This window comes from Gymnoscopelus microlampas, assembly GCF_963454915.1.
Source record: "Gymnoscopelus microlampas genome assembly, chromosome: 21".
Lineage (NCBI taxonomy): Eukaryota > Metazoa > Chordata > Actinopteri > Myctophiformes > Myctophidae > Gymnoscopelus > Gymnoscopelus microlampas.
Genome location: NC_139958.1, coordinates 33,778,337 through 33,797,465, shown reverse-complemented (window position 1 = coordinate 33,797,465; position 19,129 = coordinate 33,778,337). Strand labels below are relative to the sequence as shown.

At 43.3% G+C, this 19,129-nt stretch overlaps 1 protein-coding gene across 1 annotated transcript in view; it reads left to right on the top strand.

Annotated features, from left to right (window-relative positions):
• LOC311038283 (matrix metalloproteinase-17-like) overlaps positions 1-19,129 on the top strand; it is a 94,480-nt gene that overhangs the window by 61,989 nt on the left and 13,362 nt on the right. Inside the window, exons 4-5 of the mRNA XM_084047705.1 lie at positions 8,923-9,209; positions 16,649-16,825. Coding sequence (XP_083903831.1) covers positions 8,923-9,209; positions 16,649-16,825 — 464 coding nt within the window. The remainder of the gene's footprint in view (positions 1-8,922; positions 9,210-16,648; positions 16,826-19,129) is intronic.

Below are 19,129 nucleotides of genomic sequence, written 5' to 3'. Positions count from 1 at the left end.
CAAACCCCACTGCGGCAATAATGGAACCGCCTCGCTGATGGGATGTTTTTTGTGTATACTGGGGTCTTCATGTATTGTCTTGGTGTTATGTTGTTATGTGCTACTGTATATGGTTGTGTTTTTCTGTTCAGACTGTGATGACTATTATTATTATTAGTCTCCATGGTGGGAAAGGAACCTTGCCCCTGCGCCTCCCGAGCGCCTTTCTTTACTGTGTATGTTTGCTGCAAATTTATGAAAGTACCTTTTCTCTAAGACCTTGTTATTTGCGGCACCAGTTGTTCGTCTTCTGTCTCCAGAGCTGTGCAGTGTTTACGCAGCCAGTTTGTGTGAAGTGACTCAATTGGTTGTATTATAGAATTTAAATATTAAGCCAGATCGGATACCTGCAATCCGTAACTCATTTCAAGGAATGTTGTTTTAATCGATCTGTATGGTATGGTAGAGTATATAACATAACTAGCACATCTGCAGTGGTTGGAGGTGGTCTCCCTATAGACCCCTTAACAGACGACGTCATACTGGCTGCGTGCAGCCAGTATGCGCGCAACGAAACCCATTATATCAGGTCTCGTTAGGACGCGTCTCACTAGCCAACACACACAAGAGGGGGTTGGGGTGTGCTGAAACCAGTTCACCCCGAAACAGGTTGGGAATTGACAGGGACGGATTACGGCTTGGGCAAAGTGTGCACATGCACAGGGCCCTGAGCCAATGGGGGGCCTTGGATTTAATAGGCTTTTAAAAATATATATATAATATATATAATATATATATATATACCCTAACCCTAACCCTAAAACCGAAATAAAGTAACCAAAAAACGCCCCAAAACGGCCAATATAACCGCAATAACCGCAAAAAAATCCGCGCGCGCTGCGCGCGCGGGGGGGGGGGTCCGTTGCGCTTTTGTGCACAGGGCCCATTTCCACTTTAATCCGTCTATGGGAATTGATTGCGTGAAACAATCACCTGTGCGTCCAGGCTCAATGTTAGTAAACAAATAATTGGTCTATACTCTATTATACTATATTATTATTCAATCTGTAATATAATGTCTGTTTTTGACTATGGTGATGTGCTGTACATGCATGCTTCACTCTCCACACTGAAGCCTCTTGAAGCAGTCTACCACAGTGCCCTACATTTTATTACTGGCGATGATTATCACACCCATTACTGTAATTTATATAATAAAGTGGGTTTGCCATCTCTCGCAGTTCGTAATGAGCAACATTGTATTTTATTTATTTATAAGGCCTTGTGTGGTAATATTCGTTTGTACCTATCCTCGCTTTTAGAACCAAAGGTTACTGGACAATCAACACGTTCACAAACAAACACACATTAGATATACCAGTCCACGTAAGACCAGTGAACAAGGAAAGACTGCTTTCAATTATTATGCTCCACACAAATGGAACAAACTTCAGGACTCTCTGAAACTGGTGCGACTGGTCTCAATAGAGACATTTAGGGTGCTTCTAGAAGACACACTACTTAGTGACTGCACCTGTTTCACGTAACGCTATAATTGTCCTTCATTATGTATGTGTTTTATATGCTGTTATCAGGGCGTCCTTGAAAAAGAGAGCTTCCTCTCAATGGGCTTCCCTGAATAAATAAAGGAAAAAGAAAGAAAGAAACCAGTAGGACACGTACTGGTTGAAAATGCCTGGTGCTAATAAGCACAATATCTCCCCTGGCCAAGGGAGGACTCCCTCTTGGATGAGCGAGAGATTCTTTATCGCTCACACAGGAGGCCCAGGTTTGAATCTTGGGTGTTACAGTTGCAATTACCTCGCTCTGGAGAGGATATACTGTATAACATTTATGGATTGCGGCTTTAATTGGGGAGGGGTGTCTCTATGGCTCTGAACCTACAGTATTGAAAAGCCATGGTAGGTGTAGCTAGTGGTGTGTGAATAAGGGTTCTCTCTCTCTCTCTCTCTCTCCCTCTCATTCTCTCGCTCTCTCTCTCATTTTCTCTCTCGCTCTCTCTCTCTCTCTCTTGCGTTCACTTTAGTGAAGACAGAGCAGCACACAGTAGTGGATGCACATTTCAGCTGAACTCATCACATACTGTACACACTGTCCAGTTCATCACACAATATCAGCCCAATTAATCTGCATCTGAGCTTTTCTTTTTGAAATCACTTACTTACAGTAAGTAGTAATGAGACCTTTAGATATTCAGTGTGCCAATTTTCCTGCCTCAATGTCATACCAGCAGGAGGTGAGTACTACACATCAGCATGCATGCATGAGTGCGTGTGTGCGAGAATGTGTGCGTTTGTGTGTTCATGCTTTTTAGTGTCAGTGTAGATGTGATCATGTCTAGGCAGGGCGTCAGAGCAACAGGAGGTGAACGTTACACATTGGTGTGTGTGTGTGTGTGTGTGTGTGTGTGTGTGTGTGTGTGTGTGTGTGTGTGTGTGTGTGTGTGTGTGTGTGTGTGTGTGTGTGTGTGTGTGTGTGTGTGTGTGTGTGTGTGTGTGTGTGTGTGTGTGTGTGTGTGTGTGTGTGTGTTGTCAGGGACTGCAAAACTACTGGAGGTGAAAATCTGCTGAGAGACTGAACAGGAAATTAGTTTGATCTAAGTGCTCTACAACCCCCCCCCCCCCCCCCCCCCACTCATCCACCTCATGCTCTCTCCCTCTTTCTCTAATTCTCTCCATCCCAGTTATCTGGCTGAGAGCCTGTGTGAAAGGGATTATGACGGGTCTACCAAATTAAAAGTCAAACTGCTGAGGTGGGATGAGGAATATATTATGTGCGTGCGTGTGTGTGTGTGTGTGTGTGTGTGTGTGTGTGTGTGTGTGTGTGTGTGTGTGTGTGTGTGTGTGTGTGTGTGTGTGTGTGTGTGTGTGTGTGTGTGTGTGTGTGTCTGTGTGTGTTTGATTCATTATCTTTGAGGGGACTAAAAAGGCCCGATGAGGATAGTAAAAACCATGAAAAATCTACCTCCCACGGCCAGAGGCTATGGCTATTTGAGGGTCCTTGTTATGGAAAGGTTTGGGAACCACTGCACTAGTGACTCCTGCTGGTTGCTCCAGGGTTACGCTCTCCTGGTGAAACACCTCAATGTCTGATGGCCAGTGACACCACAGTACAAAGGAGGAATTGGCAATTAACCCATTTAGACCTGAGGCCGATTCTAATAACGCCTTCTAAATCCTGACCTAAGTTTTCTGAAAAACTTCAAATATTTATTCCAAATTACAAAAATGTTTATGTATACAAACATGTATGTTGCTATATACTGTACATAGCAACAACAACAACCCCAAAAAGGGTTCCCGTCTTGAAAGGTGTAGTTACAAATAGGAGTTCCCGCCCTAAATGGGTTAATACATTATGAGAAAATCTCCAAATCTTATTACTGTATGTGGTGTAACCGTAAATGATTCCATTATTACTTGCTCTCTAAGCCACCCTCCCACCAAATCATCCTCAACTCTCTCTCTCACAGTCACACACTACTCTGTCTCTAAGCATATTGTTCGATTCACATGCACAGAGATACCTACACCCGTTGCCTCTGCTGTATCAATTAGAGCCAATGGGACACCAATATCGTCTGCATAGTGATTTTTCAAAACAGAGGTTTTTTTTTACCTCCTTCCGCAGGTGCTTAGAGATGTTACTGGGTAGAAGTGGGTTTTAGAAGTGGCAATGGCATTTCCCTTGGTAGATCAAAGGCTTTATGATGCCTGAAATGGCATTTGAATCTTGTGGAGGCTTTGTGGGCTAAACCACTTTGTTTTGCCATGCCTTTATCTGTCCAGGGTGGGTTGATGTTCATACACACCCCTTTTCAACGTTATCCTGCTTCATATTCATAGATTTACATACATCCATGTAGGTACCAACCCAGCATAATCGTAGTGTCCTACTGCCGTTAGTAGCTCCAAGTTTCAGTGGATTGTTTTAGTCAATGTTTTTTTGTTTTACTGTATTCGAGGCCACAGGTGAGTAGGGTCAACTCCCTTGTTAGCACAAGGCCATGTTCAACACCAAAAGCTTTGCATCTGCGGACTGAAGAACTAGGTGGGAGTGGCTCAGGAGATTGATCTCTGGCTCACCCTGGCAACGAACTGTCCTTGAGCAAGACAGCTGATGCCTCACGTGGCTGCCTCCGCCGCTGGAGTGTGAATGTGCGCATGATTGTGAATTGGTGAACGTAAGGCATAAAGCACTTTTAATGGTCGGTTTGCAGTAAAATCCTCAGTGTAAATGTATCTCTGGGAGTGGACAAATGTAACCAAATGCACGTTGGTTCTGTTCATACACTCTGAGTTACAAATGTGTAAATAAACACAGGATTTTACTGTGCAGACTAGAAATGTGTTATATAAATGCAAGACCATTTATAGAACCATTTTTCCCGGTTAGCTTTTTGTTTTTGTTGCTGTTTGCCATATTATATGTATTAGATATTAGTGAGGAAATGAAGAGCAAACCACCCCTCATCACCCGCTTCAGTCAGCAGATAACCAGGACATAACTGGTTTGTTATTGGCTTGGTGATGTGATGAAGTTAAGTGAATCTCTGCACAGGTGCCTGACTTAGCACAGATGAGCTTGATCTACCACCCAGGGCTGCTTCATCTAGCTTCATCTAGCTTCATCTACCACCACCCAGGAGTTTCATCTTGTTTCATCTACCACCACCCAGGAGCTTCATTACAGTACCAGAAAAGAGCTTCATCTGCAGCAGGTGTTGCTGATTAAATTCCCATCGATTGAACTCCACTTTTCTACACGTGTTGCTCAGTTGATCGAGTTAGTGGCCAAACAGCCTTGGTAGATAGGGTCTTTAGTGTGTGTGTGTGTGTGTGTGTGTGTGTGTGTGTGTTGTGTGTGTGTGTGTGTGTGTGTGTGTGTGTGTGTGTGTGTGTGTGTGTGTGTGTGTGTGTGTGTGTGTGTGTGTGTGTGTGTGTGTGTGTGTGTGTGTGTGTGTGTGTTCACACATGAATGAATTGTGGAAAATATGAGGGCAAAGGGATAGAGGAGTTTCACAGTAAATGTATGAGTGTTAATTTGATTCAATGTTAAGGGCCCCCTCCCTCCACACCAAGAATAACTAGAAAAAGTGCTCCTCGGAGCACAGGTCTCCGCCAGGTCAGGTACATTATTGTGGCCTCCTGGTGGCGCTATAATAGGCCAATGTGAAAAGGGTGCCATTTATTCTTAGGTCTTTCGCGGCAATCAGACACTGCATTCATGATTTGAGGCATTTTGTTCCATTTTTTTTTTGCTAAATTAGACTTGCTGGTGGCGCTATAACAGGCCAATGTGAAAAGGGTGGCATTTCTTCCTCGGCCTAATGTGCGTGTGAAATCGCAAGCTGCGTATATAGTTTGAGGCTTTATGTTCAAAACGGACCAATCCTGCAAACTTTGGAAGCCAACCATAAGCAATGAGGATGGAATATGGGAAATCGGACAGATCCGTGTTGATCACATGACAATAGGGATACTGTGTACCGATTTGCATGACGTTTGGATAAAATCTGTAGGAGTAATGTAAAAAAAATGGTTTTGCACAAATCGGCCTCCTGGTGGCGCTAAAACAGGCCCATGTGAAAAAATTGGGCCAGAGGTTCTGAATTGGCATCCAGGGAGTGTGTGTGCACAGTTTCGGAGCGACCGGGCCAACGGTGCCGGAGATTAGCTGGTAACACACAGACAGGACGGACACACACACGCGGACGGACGGACGGAGGGTAAAACATACACTCTCGCCATGCCTTCGGCCCGGCGGAGACAATAACTATAATGATGTGAGCATCCACACTGATGAACAGTGACGTCCAGTAAACATGTGAGTGATGTGTTGAACGTGATACCTTGTAAATTCAGATGGATTTGGATTGACTGTCAGGTGTTTATATCATTTGTTAAATCGCTCTGCAAGTGACCCCAACGATATTGTTCGCCACTGTCATTTTCGTTATAGTTGTGACATGAATTCTTCCACCCCATCCACTTCAGTTAGAATTATGTTTCAGTCACTCACGTCAAAGTAGATTTAACCATTTATTGCAACAAATGGAATACAGTTAAGCCTAGCGTTAAAGGCTCCGCTCTTGGAGATATTCCCTGAATTTTGTCCAAGCAGCATGTTAAGCAAAATCAGGGAATGTTAAACAAAACGCCCATAGGGATACAATATCAAACAATTAGTTGACATTGACATATTAGTTTGAATTAGCAGATATAAATCACAAGTATTTGAGCCTATGCCAGACTCTAATCAAAAGGTGGAGGCTGGGTGGAGGAGGCAGCTAAGCAGCAATGAAGCAGGCAGCAAGACCAGCAGAGACCTAGTGAATACGAAGCCGTATTTAAAGGAACCTCTTTGTTAAGGCGTGAGCTGTGATTGGAGTATGAATGTGTGACGTAGTGACCAGCAGAGCTGTGAATGGGGATTAGGAGGCTGATGTTTACATCAGCTGACTGACTGACATTACAACTGAGGTGTGCAAGACTTCCGTGTCTTGCATGAACTAACGCTATGCTTCATTTTATGTAACCCTGCTATACAATTAAAAGGCAGGACTCCCAAATGCATTAGAACAATGTTAACCGTTATTATTTTGAAATAAGACAATTTCATTTAAAATTCTGTAGGTGAGCAACGACAACATTTAACACATCGACAACATTTAACACATCCCCTAATTGTTGCTACACAGAAGGATCAGCTGTCTTGTGCTCCACTCCTGTTGGCTGCAGGCTTAGAAAAGGGAATAGATACTGTAGGTGAATTACACACTTAAACACAGCAGCCTACACTGCAACTCCATAGAGCAACGTAACAGATCACTACAAACTAAAAGGCCAGATGCCTTAGTTACACACAGCAGTCCAAACAGTAAAAAAGCCCAAGCACAGGAGGGTTACCTAATTTAGCTATTGTGAGGAAGATGGTTGGACAAACAAACAAACAAACAAACAAACAATACATAAACAAAAAGGAAATTGGTCAAACCAGCTCTGCACTCTACTGGCCACCAGAATGTTACTCAAAATCACATGTAGAAATGTATAAACTTCATTTGCATTAACACAGAAATATACTCGCATTCCTGTAATAAACATGTTCATTGTATAAACATACACAGTTACAGCAAACAATGAAACAACCAAACAGGCTAAGCTTACCAGTAAGTCAGCACACACACCTGCCCCACCAGGCTCGCAAGCATTAGTGCACGGGCGCTGATTTTTTCCCCCCTCCATGTTAATGAATGCCGCTGTTCTCACTGGCCATGCACGGACGCTCCAGTCGCGCATATGAAGATTCTTTTCCTGCTCGGGCAGAATTGTTTTTTCTTTTTGTTTTGCACACATTCTCATTGAAATGCATTCGCCAGACGTCCAAACCTGCGCGCACAATAAAGCACGTGAGCGACGTTTTTTTGGGTGAGTTCCCAGCATAACGCTGTAACCGGTGTTGTGAGGACTCAAGGATTATTGACCTGCTACCTGCCTGTTTAGAGAGCCCTGAGCCCTGAAATACCTGTATCACTCATGACATCACTTTATCTCTGCCTCTCTCTAGGGGCTACATTCAAAACGCTATATTTATAGTTATGGTTCTTGGCGTGGTCAGCCTTTACGCTGTCAGAGCTACATTTTTAAGTGTGCTTGTTTTAGTGAGAATCTATGGAGGTTGAGGAGAGGGAGAGAGAGGGAGAGAGAGAGAGAGAGAGAGAGAGAGAGGTAGAAAGGAGGAGGGTGGACAGTGATCAGAAGAGTGAGCAAGAGAGATTTGGGAACAGAAAGACGGAAGGCATGGATGAAGGAGTGAGCATGAAGCGTGACAGGACCTCTTTCCATTCAAATCCTCTTACTGCTGAGAGAGAGAGAGAGAGAGGGAGAGAGAGAGAGAAATTCAAAGTGTGGCAGACAGAAAAGGTGGAGAAGTGTGTGAGTGAGAAACATGGAGAGAGACACAAAGAGATGGGGAGAGAGAGAGAGAGAGCGAGAGAGAGAGAGAGAGAGAGAGAGAGAGACAGAGGGGGGGGGGGGGGGTGAGTATGATGGAGAGAAAGGATCAACGAAAAGAAAGGCATCTGCAGGGGGTAACAGCCGACACCTGGAAATCTGCAGCCGAAGGCTCATTTTTGTGATCTCTTGCCAGAGTTCAGTTCAGAGCAGTGCACAATACACACAGAAGGTGCACAGTAAAATCCTTTAACCTGGAGTTAAATGAACACTGAGATTTGACTGTGTACTTGCAAAATGTTTGTCAGTTTGAAGAACAGGGGCAACAAGGCATATTCTTTTTAGTTCTGTCAGGACAACTCATAAATGGATAAAGACAACTCATGAAGGATAAGATATATTTCATGAATATAAAATGAGCAACATATTTATTATGGTTTGGCGATGAATTGGATCTGCCTTTAGGTACTCTGATAAAGCGCATCTCCCAACCATAGGGACTCCGTACATAAACAGCAGATCCAAAACGACAGGTGGTACCTGGGGTGGTGGAGGGTGAGCAGCAATTTTAGCAACAGCAATGAACAGCAGCACAGCAGCAGCAACAGTGTGTGTGCAGCAAAAGCAAGCAGGACGAGAAGTGCAAACTTCCAGCTTAAATAGAGCAGTCTGAGAATGAAATGAGTGTGATGAGTGGATGTGTACGTGGAGCTGACGTGGTCAAATGGTAGGCCACCAACAACTGAATTCCCCGACGGAACATGCTCTGCGCATGTCTGTGACACTCATTGACTCTTTCTTTTGTTTGTCATGCTGTACTTGCTAGTATTGCTGTGTCGTCTTGTCATCATCTTTCCTTTGCACAACTCTTTGTTCCTCTCCTCATTTTCTCCCTTTATCTCGCCTCTCCTCTCGACTCCTCCTTCATGTGTAATTCTAATATATTCCTTCTCTTCCCATCCCACAGAGTGAGAACGTTCCCTAAGGAGTCAGCTTTGCTCGGGAGAGACACCGTTCGTGCTCTTATGTACTACGCTCTGAAGGTCTGGAGTGACATCGCACCACTCAACTTCCATGAGGTGGCGGGTAACGATGCCGACATCCAGATAGACTTCACCAAGGCGGACCACAACGACGGATACCCCTTTGATGGCCCAGGGGGCACCGTGGCACATGCCTTTTTCCCCGGGGAAAGGTTCACCGCTGGGGACACGCACTTTGACGATGACGAGGCCTGGACCTTCAGGTCACCAGGTGAGGCATGTTGGTCATCTGGCTGTGTTTGTGTGTACCTGTTTGAGTATGTACACCTGTCCATATGTGAACGTCTCTGTACTTATTAGCTGTCTTGCTATGCATGTGGGACTATTTGGATCTATCCAAAGTGTAGTGAACGGTGTGGCTCCGATCTCTAATGTAGCCAGCCTGTGATGTCAGTCATCTTTCTATGACATACTGTTTACATTACATTACAGTCATTTAGCAGACGCTTTTATCCAAAGCGACTTACAATAAGTGCATTCAACATAGGTAGGGAACGAAACTACTAATCACCAGAGGTCATAAGTGCATTTCCTGTAAAAACAAGCAACCAAGAGTATACCTAGCGCTAAGGTAAAAGTGCAATATATCAGCTAACTACTTTCATAAACTACATATCTACTTTCATATCAACTTTCATAAACACATGAGATAAAATAGCCAAATCAAATGAGCACGAGCTAATAGATCCAATACAACAATACAACAATAGTTCCTACAACTAGTTAACAACAAGTAGATTTGTGTCTGCTGTCGGGCAGAAACCAGCTAACTCCAAAATGGTCATTTTTCAGGAAATGAAAAAACTAAACAAAAAGTGGAGTTAGGAGGTTTTGTTCATCATTGATAAGAACAGCTGAATGGGGTGGAGCCTGGAGTCAGCAAAACCAGCTAAGCTAGGAGTTAGCTGGTTTAGCAAAAAGTTTTAGGATCCAATGCAGTTAACTGGTTTTGTCAGAAGAGCTTTTTAATGCCATGAAAAAAAATCAAATACAGAAGTGGACTATTTCTATTGTATGAACTGAACTGTAGTATAGCATTGCTTCCATTGACTGGTTGCTTCTTTATTTTGTGTTTTGTTGAACAACCAGAAAATCCCGAAGTGGACTTTATTCGTTGAAGGAATTGAACTGCATTGTTGTTTAACTGTTGGATTGGATGAACTGAGCTCTATTATTATGGAATTAAGTATTTACTTTCTCTTTTTTTATTGAATCAAACTGATGTTGTGGTTGAGTTTATTTAACTTGATTTAATTTGCATTAGTTCCTCTTGAATTTAATTTTAGGGAGTAGCCTGTGTTTTATAAATGCATGCAACCTTTGTGGGGTTTGACACTGACTTTTGAATTTCTATACGCTTGTGTACCGGGGAGAAACCAAATTTCTCTTTTGGGTCTCGAGCTGGAAACGCTTGGGAACCCCATTTAGCGCAGGTAATCTCCTGCGCTAAATGGAGCGTTCAGCTCCTCACACAAGATTAAAAATCCATTTAGTCTTTTCTACTTTAGTCATCCAGGTAGGTTTTCATTAAAGCTTGAATGCAAAGCAATGTCCTACTCAACAGTCATGCATGTCCTCACATTCCACTGAGCAGCTCAGTCTGGGGGTTCAAGTGCCTTGCTCAAGGGCAATTCAACAGTTGGTAATGAGGGAGGCATTGCTCATCCACCTGCTGGTCTGGGGAATAGAACCTGCAACGTTACGGACACAAGCGTGCTCCTCTAAACTCTGGGCCCGCGCACAAAGAAAAAGAAAGAAAGAAAGAAACACCTCAACTAAATAGATAAATAAACAAATCAGTTGACGGTCTAGTCTCACAGCTGTTCAGCCTAATCACACAGATGGTCACATTCATCACTGACCAAACTTTGCCCTTCTACCTTCGTCCACTTCCTCCTGCTTCCTTGGCCAAACTCCTCCATTCCTGCATCCTCATGTCACTCCCTGCATCCTCATGTCACTCCCTACCTCCCTCTCTTGAAAAATGAGAGCAAGGAGAGTTGGACACGCACACGGGGAGACAAGGGAGACACAGAAAAACGAGGGCATAGGATGCTCTGAGGGAACATTTGGCCAAAACATTTCTCACAGACTCCTCTGAAGACTGAAAGATTGGTACTGTGAAGCAAGACATGCTTAGAATAAAGACAAGCCGGCAGCGAGAGTCCTTGTTTTTGGCATCAGCATCAGCACACTCCCAATCTGATACATCCAAAACTAGAATACCTTTTTTTGTGTTCCAAATTCAGCAAATCATATTTCATTGATTGGAATTATAGACGTAGAATACAATGTACTCAGAAAATCTAAGTACGTATAAGCCAATCCTGGTCCTTGTCTGAACTTGTTATAATGCTAGACCTATAACCTTCTATTAGTGAAATTACAATCTATTCCAATTTAAACAAAAGAAAAAAAGAAACAGATAACGTTGGTTGCTTTAAGCTAATAAATATAAAATATAATACATGCTCTCTCTGCATACGTACACTGCAGAAAACGCGACACATTAAAGAATCAGAATATGTATATTAGACAAGTACTGTGTGTTCGCATAAAATAATTTGTAGGGTGCATTACTGGTGATTGCTTGCTGATCACCAGTTCTAATTCACAGATTCTAATTGCAACTTTCACATTACCAGACACATTTTGTAATTTAAATACTAAGGTTTCTAAGCAAAGCCAAGAAAATATGTTCTGCAGAAAATAATTAGACAATTTTCTAATACTCATATACTGTATGTAGATACATTGTTTCTGGTTATATGTATAATAATGTGAATTCTGTTTAACGGTGGATTTAATGTACCACCAGCAATGCTCACATTGTTCTTGCAGAAACAGTCGGTTTTTAGAGAGGATGTTCCACCGGGCAGGCTGCCACAGGGACATGATCCTCTCTGACACATACTTAGCTCTGGGTTAAGATTAAAAGAACGGAATAAATCCTACAGGCCTTCAACAGAGGCAACCGCTGAAAGCATCCTGACTACGGTAGATGCTTCATCACCTGGCATGGGAACTATACTGCTCTCAATAGCAAAGCGCTGCAGGGGGGTGGTACAGACAGCCCAAAGCATCAGTGGATGTGAGCTGCCCTCCATCAAGGATATACCGAACGATGTGTCAATAAAGCCTGGAGGGTTATCAAAGACCCCAGCCACCCCAGCCACGGACTGTTTCAGCTGCTACCGTCTGGCAAGAGGTACCGCAACCTCAACAAGGCCAGACAGGCTCTCTGAGACAGCTTTTTCCTCAAGGCGACCAGGCTTGTGAACAATGAACACTAAACCTGTCTGCCTGTTGCCTCTCACACAATCAGAGATGTGCATTCACAATCACACACAAACAGGCCAGCCACCACATTTATATGCACATAAGCGCAATTATTAAGAGAGGTCCTACACACACGGAGCACATTATATTATTTAAACTCATCCATATTTTTTGTTTTGTTATTACAATGTTGAGGAGCCGTAACCCAATAATTCTACTTTGTATATGGGAAGTAACAATACAAATCTTGAGTCTGAATCGTGAAAGATGGAGGTTATGAGAGCGTGGGTTACTAAGCGGATGCAGCTGGGATTCACCCCCCACCCTCCCTTTTTAGCATTTTGAAGACTGTGGACCATATGTTACTGGACAGCAATTCTCAGTTCTAATTAGACCTCCCGCCAGGTCATAACCCATAACCATGCAGAAGAATAAAAGAAGGGCAGGGGCTCTGTGTGTGTGTGTGTGTGTGTGTGTGTGTGTGTGTGTGTGTGTGTGTGTGTGTGTGTGTGTGTGTGTGTGTGTGTGTTCGGGCGTGGCAGAGGTGGGGCAGATAGCAGCTGTGTAGATGTGGGCTGATCGGTAGGGGGTAGGAGGGAGCAGAGGGGGGGAAAGGTTGATGGAAGCTTGTTAGAAATGGTATTTGAGAGTTGTGTGATGAGACTGGGTCATTTCCATCTACTAACTTCCAGTATATATCAAGTATCCAACATTGCTGGGTTAGGATTATAACGCTGCCCATATAATATGAAGATAATCAGTCATGCATGTTGATTCGATCGGCCCATACAAAAAGACAATCACTGCAGCCTCTTTCTACTGAAGAAAATCTATTAAAAAGTAAACAAATGTACAAACTGTGACTGGAATCAAACCGTTATTTTTCATTAATTGGTGGGTGAGGGTCAATTATTATTATTTATTTTGGGGAGGGTCAAGAAAAATATGTTTATGTCACCGGGAGAGTCAAACATTATTGTTTCAGAGCACTTTAGAATCCTCCATTGAACCCTCATCATAAATATGGTTCCTTATTGGTGTTTGTGTTTGAAGGTGGAGTGTAGCCTACTTCCTGTGTTTTACCTGGCCATTATCTGTTCATTTACAGATGGAAAGCACTGAGGCACAGAGAAGCAATTGAATTAAATAATACTTTATCTTGAGTCACAGTCTGTCAAGTCCATAGGAACAAGTTGATGAAGCATGTTCATCTGGCATTGTTGGCTTGTGTCTAATTCATACATTGTACAAGCTGATATTAATATTATCTTGCTTGTAAGACAGCAAGCTTTAAACCACTGTTAAACTTTAGTAGAACACTGGCTTGTTCCAGAACACATTTTTTATATGTTGAAAATAAAATGTTCTAACGCGTTTCACCATACAGGGAGAATGAATGGAATCATTACCTCCAGTTCCTCAATCACAGCACAAAATGGCAACAGATAAAGATGCTGACCAATACAATATCAACATTATTATATCATGCCCAGGTAGCTAGCTATACAAACCAAGTTTCTACCAAAGTTCAACATCAATTTAACCACTTAGTTGACCAGGGTTGCATAGGGGTCTCTACTAGGCCCCCTCCTTTTTTCCCTTTACACCAAATGTCTACAAGCTCACAACACGAGCTCCTCCCTAAATCCTCCCTTAACTAAAGGTAACAGACCCCTGAGTTATTGTTCACACATTTTTCCCATGGCCAAAGGCATACAATACCAAATTCAGAACACCATTAGACATTTCATGGACGAATGCCACATGCGCGGACAAAATGGCACATGGAACAGGATGAGCTGCAGCAGCACATGCACGAATTACCACACCGCTGCACCATGGTCTTCAACATATTCGTGCTTGTTCAGCAGCAAAGAGGATTGAGAGGATTCAAACTTGTTAGGTCAGCTCTGAAGTTAAAAAGTGAATGTTTTGACTCCAGCAGATTGAGGAACAGCATAATCTTCTTAAGAGGGATGGACCTTATCAGATGACTACTTTCATTCCCCTTCCCAAGTCTCTGAATAATTAATGTTGCTAATGCCCCTAGTTCCTCCACCCCTCCTTGTCTACTGTCTAGGAACATCTCCTGGTGCATTGTACTCAGCAGGACCTCAAAACTAGTTCATCCAATGTCATCATTAAATGTGTGCAATTATTGCTGAATTGAAACTGGGCATGTAGAGAACTGCAGACTAGTGAAATGCTAAATGTCCCCTTTACAGCAGTGGTACAGCTCTTCTCTGCTGGTTGGTTGATAGTTGAGGCATCCATTAGGATACATGAGAGGTAGTATTTTGGTCGGGTCATATAAGCAAGGATTGCTGTTCTTCTCTCGACAGGCAACAGATTGCTTTTACTAATTATTTCTCTGCTGGTGCCCTGAAAATGCAGACTGAATACCGTGACTGTAACAAAAGCCTCATTAAGCAGGTTTTTTTTTATTACTTCATTACTGTGTTTGTGTGTTGGTGTGCGTGCGTGTGTGCGTGCCTGTGTGCATGTACTTGTGCATGCACATATGCACAGCATTCCATGCACATATGCACAGCATTCCAATTCAACTTTTAACCTATAGGTGCTGGAGGTGTGTGTGTGTGTGTGTGTGTGTGTGTGTGTGTGTGTGTGTGTGTGTGTGTGTGTGTGTGTGTGTGTGTGTGTGTGTGTGTGTGTGTGTGTGTGTGTGTGTGTGTGTGTGTGTGTGTGTGTGTGTGTGTGTGTGTGTGTGTGTGTGTGTGTGTGTGTGTGTGTGTGTGTGCGTGCGTGCGTGCGTGCGTGCGTGCGTGCCATAAACTATTATGGCCACAGTATAGCTTCAGAACTCTGCACCTACCTGTACAGAATCTTGAATCTTCCTTCCTTGAACATTGAAGTACAGGGTATACATGGTTTTGCGTATTCAAGGGGTTTGCAATTTGACAAGAGCAGAGATTAGTATCGATTAACATATTGATTTAGCATTTAGAAAACTGAGAAAAACAAGGGAAAAGTCATGGGTACATAATGATCCAAAACACAGAAGAAGTACGATTTCCATCATACATTTACCAACGTTTTGACGTTACAAGACTTCTTCAGAATACTGAAGGGATACCCTCTCTCTCTCTCTCTCTCTCTCTCTCTCTCTCTCTCTCTCTCTCTCTCTCTGTCTCCTCTCTCTGTCCCCTCTCTCTCTCTCTCTACACTACAGCAGTCTCCCTAAGAGAACTTGGCTCATCCACCTAAATCTCTGAGCTCTGACTTAGTTCAGAGACACACTAAGTCCATCCTGTCACTTCAGAGATGAGCGACATGCTGGTGTTGGACTCTAAATAACATTATACACTATGGACTTTGCGTTGAATCGCTCTCCTCTCCACTCTGTCTTTCTCGCTATCTCTTTTTCTCCCTTCTGTTTTCATCCACTTGCATTCTGCACCATGTGGTCCTGTGGATTACTGTCAGCATTTGACATCTCAACATCCCAGGCGGCCTACTGTAACCATGACTGCATCTCACTAATTGTTCTTTGTCTTTCTCTGAGCGTAAAGCCAAGGCAAAAATGAGAACGCTGCCTCTCGGACCCGTGTACTGCACACACCAAGAGAAGTGAAACATTGATAGCTTTTTCGGGGTTGCTTCTGGACACCTCAGTTTTGGCCACACTCACTCTTGCTTTGCAGAACAAGACAAGGGGGGTTTGGTGGCTTTTCATTTCCTAAACGCTGTGGGGGGGGAATGCTTTTATAAGCCACGTGTCTCCTCAGGTGTGTGGTTCCGCACTCAGATTTTGATTGACAGCCTGGGGGCTCAGGTAGTATTACCATAGTTATCTCACAGCACCGTGTGCCTGAAAGCATTTAGTGCCTCCAAGCTGTCTGCCGCGACTCTTAACTTCCGCTACATAAAGATGAGTTTAAAAACAGGAGGTGGCCGGTGGATGTACAGTAGTGCACTTCTGCAATGCAGGAAGATCTCCGCTGTGTTCAAATATATTGCAAGCCTAGCGGCAGGCGAGGTAGACTGGCAGGAGATGAGATGGGGCCGATTCCTTCATTAGTGCCACACAGTTTTCTTTTGCCCTCTAATTACTTGACCACTTATTCTGGACTCCATGCAGTTTCGTCCGATCTTGCAATCGTTAAGTCACTCTGGAGAAGAGCACCTTGCTAAGTGAAAACTTTGCAGTTAAATCATTTTAATTAATTGGTTCTGCTGAATGCCTAAATTGTAATTATAAATTGTAATTTACTCATCTATTAAAATTGTAAATGACCCCCTCTCTCTCTCTCTCTCTCTCTCTCTCTCTCTCTCTCTCTCTCTCTCTCTCTCTCTCTCTCTCTCTCTCTCTCTCTCTCTCTCTCTCTCACTCTCTCTCTCTCTCACGCTCAGACACTCATGGGATGGACCTGTTTGCTGTTGCTGTCCATGAATTCGGTCATGCCATTGGCTTGGCCCACACATCAGCCATGGAGTCCATCATGAGACCATACTACCAGGGACCTGTGGGTGACCCCCTCAAATATGACTTACCCTACGAAGACAAGGTCCGCGTCTGGCAGCTTTATGGTATGGAGAAACACTGCCCGTCTATCTCAATGCTAACCTCTGGAGCTCATCCTTTTTGTGTGTGTGTGTGTGTGTGTGTGTGTGTGTGTGTGTGTGTGTGTGTGTGTGTGTGTGTGTGTGTGTGTGTGTGTGTGTGTGTGTGTGTGTGTGTGTGTGTGTGTGTGTGTGTGTGTGTGTGTGTGTGTGTGTGTGTGTGTGTGTGTGTGTGTGTGTGTGTGTGTGTGTGCGCGCGTGCGCGCGTGTGTGTGCGACATGCGTGCGTGCGTGTGCATCTCAACATACACACTCAATTCCTGAGCTCTGTACTATATGACGGGGGGGAGTTGTGGGTGGGTCAGTGAGCTGGCAAGGTAGCGCCTGCTACCAATGTTGGTAGGTTGTTTCCCAACATCATCAATTTAAACGTAATATACCTCAAAAGTCTTGAGGTACAGTACTGTATATTGATAGGTGATTATGGGTGGTCTCCAGCAGTTGAGGTGGGGCAAATTTTTAGACCTCAAAGAGGAGTTTCCCTTGTATCCAACCTCGGGCAATGACGAATGATGATGACGACGGGTGATAATCTGGAAAATATATTTCATATTAATAATATGCCTATACATTACATTAGATTACAGTCATTTAGCAGGCGCTTTTATCCAAAGCGACTTACAATAAGTGCATTCAAGATAGGTAGGCAAGGAAACTACTAATCACCAGAAGTCTTAAGTGCATTCTCTTCTAAAACAAGCAACTACGGTAAGAGTATACCTAGCGCTAAGGTAAAAGTGCAATATATCAGCTACCTACTTTCTTAAACAGATGAGACAAGTAGGAAAATCAAATGAGCAAGAGCTAAAACAAATAAGTATCGAATAAACAATAACCAATAAGACAAGAGCTCGTACAACTAATTGAGAACAAGTAGGCAAGGCAAAGAGGAAGGGTAGTGTTTCCTGAAGAGATGGGTTTTCAGCCTGCGGCGAAAGATGGGCAGTGACTCTGCTGTCCTGACATCAGTGGGGAGTTCATTCCACCTCTGTGGGGCCAGAACAGAAACAAACTGTGACTGTGTAGATCAGCCAGAAGGATCACTGAGCGACGAGGCAACCAGTCGCCCCGAGGCGGCAGACCTATATATCAATGTGATGCTTTGACGGCACACAAATTGCATTGCCAATGAATATTAGGTTAGAAAATATAACATTTGCTCGATTTTAACGTGACTTTCAGTATAAATCACGGCAGATCCGGTCTTCTATCCAAATACGGATACAGAGACACATAATGACGTCTCTTTACATCTTCACAGTGTGGACTGGATTTGTATAGGGGCCTTTTATCCAAAGTGCTTTACAATCATTCACACATTCACACACCTAAGAGGAAATCCTGCAAGGCACCAACCTGGTCATCAGGAGCAGTTAGGTGGTTTAACCCATTCAATCCGAGAACGCATCTGTGTCATTTTAGATTTCTTTGGGCCATTCAAAAACAGCAGATATACAGGCTAATAGCACGGCTTGTAGATCTGCTATTTCTTTTTAATCGTGAACATTTTAGCAAATCTTTGAATATATTTTTTAAAGCGAACATTTGTAACTCAAATCTTTGTTTCTGGGGGTCCCTGGAACAAAACATTTTGAGATGGGGGTCCGCAGCCAAATACATATCTAAAAATGTTTTCTAAATCTTAACAGTATGTTGCTATGGGGTGCTCCAACTTTTCCATGTCAAGAACCACCCAAAATGATATGTATTTGGCCACGGACCCCCATCTCAAAATATGATATACAAGCTCATAGCGTGATGAGCACCCTGCTATTTTTGACCCTGAGGCCGATTCTACAAATGTCTTCTAAATCCTAAATCCTTTTTTTTGTGTGAAATAAACGTATGTTGCTATAATATCAGTGGTTCTCAAACATTTTTCTTGTAAAGGACCCAAAATGATATGCTATTTTTGAATAGCCAAAGAAATATAAAGTGACAGAAATGCGTTCCGGGATTGAATGGGTTAATGCAGATACAGATGGATAGGTTTTGTCGTAACGTTATTTTCGACGGGAAAAGTGTTGATTATGACTTCCACCTGCACTGAAAATATGTCATATTTATGGTACAAGCTCAAAAACAAAAGAACCTTGATGGAGTCTGGAGTTACGTTTCCCCGGCTAGATATACTGGCCCTCGGTTGGATAACCTCATATGAAGGAACAGGTGATCATTTTTACAATCTGTATCCTGGACCAGTCTTGCTTCCTTCATCTCACATTCCACTCAACCTCTTTCTCCTCCCCTCCACCCATATACTGTACTCCC